The following is a 3,898-nucleotide window of genomic DNA, read 5'->3' on the forward strand; positions in this document are numbered from 1 at the left end:
TACATGGCATGTCAGAAAACACACTGGCCAGACCACAAGGCTTTGTGCCGCCCCGAGAACATCGGTTTCCCCTTCCTTATCAGCGTGCCGGAGTCCCGCCTCACCTACGCCCGCCTGGCCCAGCTGCTGGAGGGCTATGCAAGGTGAGGGTCCAGGGAAGGAGGGTGCTTCTGCCCCGGAGCTGAGCTCAGCCCTGTGCCTGACCAGCTCTGACTGCCACCTCCTTGCTCAGGTACTCGGTCAGCGTGTTCCAGCCTCCGTTCCAGCTGGGCCGGATGTCACCGGAGCAGGGCCTGCAGCCTCTCCTCCCAGACAAGCTGGAGCCCCTGGCAAAGAGCAGCTGTGCTGCAGCCACCTCTGCCCCTGAGCTGGGGGACGAGGACAGGGCTTCCATCCTCCTGCAGGAGCCCCCACTCTCGCCAGCTGTGCCTGAGCTGCACCCAGAGATGGGGGACACCAGCACTGTCCGGAGCAAGGTCCTGGCAACCAGGAGTTCTCTGCTGAGCTTGGATTCGGGCTTCTCCGAGCACATGGAGTCGCAGGGCGACAGCTGTTGCGAGAAGGAGCCGTCCTATGAGAGAGCCCTCAAGCCAGAAGGTAAGAAGTGCTGCAGTGCTAGCCGTGTCAGTGCCAGGAGCCTGGGTAGCCCCAAGACAAAACAGGAGCAATTCTCTCTCCTTGGAGTGACCTCTCACCACAGCATCTGTTCTCCCCTTGTGAGCTTGGTCAGGAGACCCTTGGGGATGTAAATGAGGTGCTGGGAGTGTGTTTTGGCAGTGCTGCCCCACCTGAAATGCCTGCCTGCCCACGCTCTGCCTCGCCCTGGCAGGGCCCATGGGGCAGAGCAAGAGACCTGCTGAGGAAAGAGGCTGGAGTGTTGTGGTGTTGTGCGAGGGGTGGGACGGCAGCGGCTGGCAGAAGCCTCCGAGTCCCGTGGGAGGGCAGAGCCCGGCGCGGGCTGAGCCCCTCGGGGCTGTGAGCGCAGTCTTTCCCTCACTCTGACTCAGCTGCATGGGAGCAGCCGCTTGCGCTCGGCTGCCTGGCTGTCACGTTTCTAGACACTCGTCTCAGGATGGCAGCAATGTGCAGCGAAGGGGCAAGGCAGGCAGAGGAGCACAGCTTGCCAGGGGCAGGCGCCTGCTAAAAATAGTCAAGGACATGGGGCACGTGGTTGTGTCCCTGCAAGGCCGTAGCATGTGAGGTGGGGGTGGGGGCACTGCAAATTCTTGGCCCCTACGCAGGGCAGACAGGCAGTGCCACCACAGATCTGTCCCTGCCTGTCCACAGCTGCCATCCCTGGGTACCAACACACTCCAGACTCGCTGAGTGCCCGCGCCACACAGTTCTACATCAACAAGATCGATGCCGCCAACCGAGAGCACAAGCTGGAAGATAAAGGTGAGCCCAGAGCCCTGGAAAGCACCACCTTCATCCCTCGTGACCTGTGGCAGGGTGGTGGATCTGCCTGGCCAGGGTGCCAGAGGCTGCCTGGTGCAAGATGAACCCAGATGTGACAGTGGCCCCAGGCTGGACAGTGAAAGCTGCATCTGGCATAGCGGAGGACAGCGCTCTGCTGCACAGAGCTGCTGCCTGGAAGCTCTTCTTGGGCATGATGTTCCTGCTCTCCTCAGCAAATAGACCAATTCCCTTCAACCTCCTGTATCCACAGAGGGTCTGTGATCTCTGGGTCGTCTCTTGTCTGAATGGGATGCCTGCACCCAGTGCTGGTTATGTAGGTGCTGTGTGGGGCTGTGTGCCAGCCTTTCCTTCTGCTGGTTGTGGGGCTCTGCTGCCCTGGGTGAACGTGGCCATGGGGCACTTGTCCCATCCTGACAGCACTGCGTGATCCCTGCATTGAGCTGGGATGGGCAAGACTGCTCCTAGCCCCAGCAAGGTGGCCTGGCCCAGCCTGGTGGGACAGGTGTGTGAGGTATGCGCCCCTTCGCAGGTGATGTCCCCCTGGAGCTGACAGACGACTGCTCTCTCGCCCTGGTGTGGAAGAACAATGAGCGCCTCAAGGAGTTTGTGTTGGTGGAGTCCAAGGAGCTGGAGTGCATGGAGGACCCAGGCTCGGCAAGTGAAGCAGCCCGGGCTGGTCACTTCACCCTGGAGCAGTGCCTCAATCTCTTCACCAAGCCCGAAGTCCTGGCCCCAGAGGAAGCATGGTGAGGAAGGCAGGAGGGTGGGTTCCAGGCCGGGGGCACAGTCAGCAGCGGGGGTTTCCCAGGAGCTGCCCGGGCCTGCACTCTGTTTCTTCTGGCAGCCAGGAGCAACGTTGGGCTGGCCTTCCCTGTGCTCTGGGGAGCGAGGCATAAGCCAGCAGGGAGCAATGCCAGTGCTCTGCAGGACTGTGCTGGCCCACCCCTGGCAGGGGAGGCTGAGACCTCCCGCATCCCCTCTGCCAGCCCCACCTGGGGACCTGGGGGCTGGGCTGGGCTGTGAGACCCGAGGCTCTTCCCACGCCGGTGATGAGCACACTCTTCCCCCAGGTACTGCCCCAAGTGCAAACAGCACCGCGAGGCCTCCAAGCAGCTGATGCTGTGGCGCCTGCCCAACATCCTCATCATCCAGCTCAAGCGCTTCTCCTTCCGCAGCTTTATTTGGAGGGACAAGATCAATGACATGGTGGACTTCCCTGTCCGGTGAGAGCCTGGGGGATGAAGTGCCTGGGTCCTGCAGCCCGGCCTCTCCTTGCCTAACGCTGACCGCCCCCGACTGTCTCCGTATCTCTCCCCAGGAGCCTGGACCTGAGCAAGTTCTGCATCGGCCGGAAGGGCGAGCAGCAGCTGCCCATGTATGGCCTGTACGCTGTGATCAACCACTACGGAGGCATGATTGGGGGGCACTACACGGCGTACGCCCGCCTACCCAACGACAAGAACAGCCAGCGCAGCGACGTGGGTGAGGATCTGCCGCCCTCGCCGCGCTGCCTGCCCCCCCCCAACTCCCCCTGCTCGTAGTCTGCTTGCTTAACCCTTCTCTCCTCTCAGGCTGGCGGCTCTTTGACGACAGCACAGTCACCACCGTGGACGAGAGCCAGGTGGTAACCAGATATGCATATGTCCTCTTCTACCGCCGGAGGAACTCTCCTGTGGAGAGACCCCTGCCAGGGCCCCCTCCAGACCACCGAGCTGAGCATGCCCCCTCTGCCGAAGCTGCTGCCAGCCAGGTGAGAGCTCGCGTCCCTTTCGGCACTGTTGGAGCCACAGAGCCTTGAAATGTGCCCAGGTGACCACACGCAGGGCCCGGTGCATCTCTGCCAGCTCCCACAGAGCCTGGCGTGGCTGTGGTGCCGTTGTAGCCTGTTTTGCCCTGTTGTTCTTGTGAGCTTGGGACGGTCCCTGCCCTGAGGGACCGCAGGAGAGCTGGTTCCCGTCGTCAGGGTGGGAGTGCTGGTGGGAGGGCACCGGAGGAGACAGGAGAGGGCCCAGCCTTGCCAGGGTCTGCACTGGAGGAAGGCTGTGAAGCGGTGCAGCATGAGTTGGCTGTGCTAGGGTGCGGTGAGATCCTGCTCTTGTGGCAGGGTGGGGGATGCTTTCTGCTGGGGCCCAGCTTGGGGCCAAGCTAGGTGCAAAAAAGGCAAATGCCAGCGCTGAGCCAGAGGCCTGGCAGCTTCCGCAGGGTGCTGAAGAGAAACCTGCCAGAGCGAGCTCTGCTGCCAGGCTGCCCAGAAGGGAGGGGTGGGCCAGCCAGCAGGGTGCTTTCGGCCTGCGCTGACGGGGAACGGTTGGGCTGATCTTTGAGTGAATGTCAGGCACGAAGGCCCAGGCTGGGGCGCGGCACAGCGCCCACCTGACCGGTCCCCTCCTGTATCCCTCCAGGCTCCGCATCCCCATGACCCCGCGGGGTCTGAGGATGATGCTCAGCTCGTCTCTGGCATGGCTGCACATGTGTGGCC

General features: G+C 62.7%; 1 protein-coding gene across 1 annotated transcript in view; it reads left to right on the forward strand.

The window, feature by feature from the left end:
- The window catches only part of USP19 (ubiquitin specific peptidase 19), a gene marked incomplete at its 3' end in the record, with an annotated part of 13,914 nt that extends 10,745 nt beyond the window's left edge, over window positions 1-3,169 (forward strand). Inside the window, exons 19-25 of the mRNA XM_009698856.1 lie at window positions 5-143; window positions 233-597; window positions 1,288-1,398; window positions 1,949-2,165; window positions 2,490-2,642; window positions 2,738-2,901; window positions 2,991-3,169. Of these exons, the coding sequence (XP_009697158.1) occupies window positions 5-143; window positions 233-597; window positions 1,288-1,398; window positions 1,949-2,165; window positions 2,490-2,642; window positions 2,738-2,901; window positions 2,991-3,169 (1,328 nt within the window). The remainder of the gene's footprint in view (window positions 1-4; window positions 144-232; window positions 598-1,287; window positions 1,399-1,948; window positions 2,166-2,489; window positions 2,643-2,737; window positions 2,902-2,990) is intronic.
- Window positions 3,170-3,898: the final 729 nt, after the last annotated feature.

The sequence above is a fragment of the Cariama cristata genome, unplaced genomic scaffold (assembly GCF_000690535.1).
Source record: "Cariama cristata isolate BGI_N322 unplaced genomic scaffold, ASM69053v1 scaffold37914, whole genome shotgun sequence".
NCBI classification, from domain to species: Eukaryota; Metazoa; Chordata; class Aves; order Cariamiformes; family Cariamidae; genus Cariama; species Cariama cristata.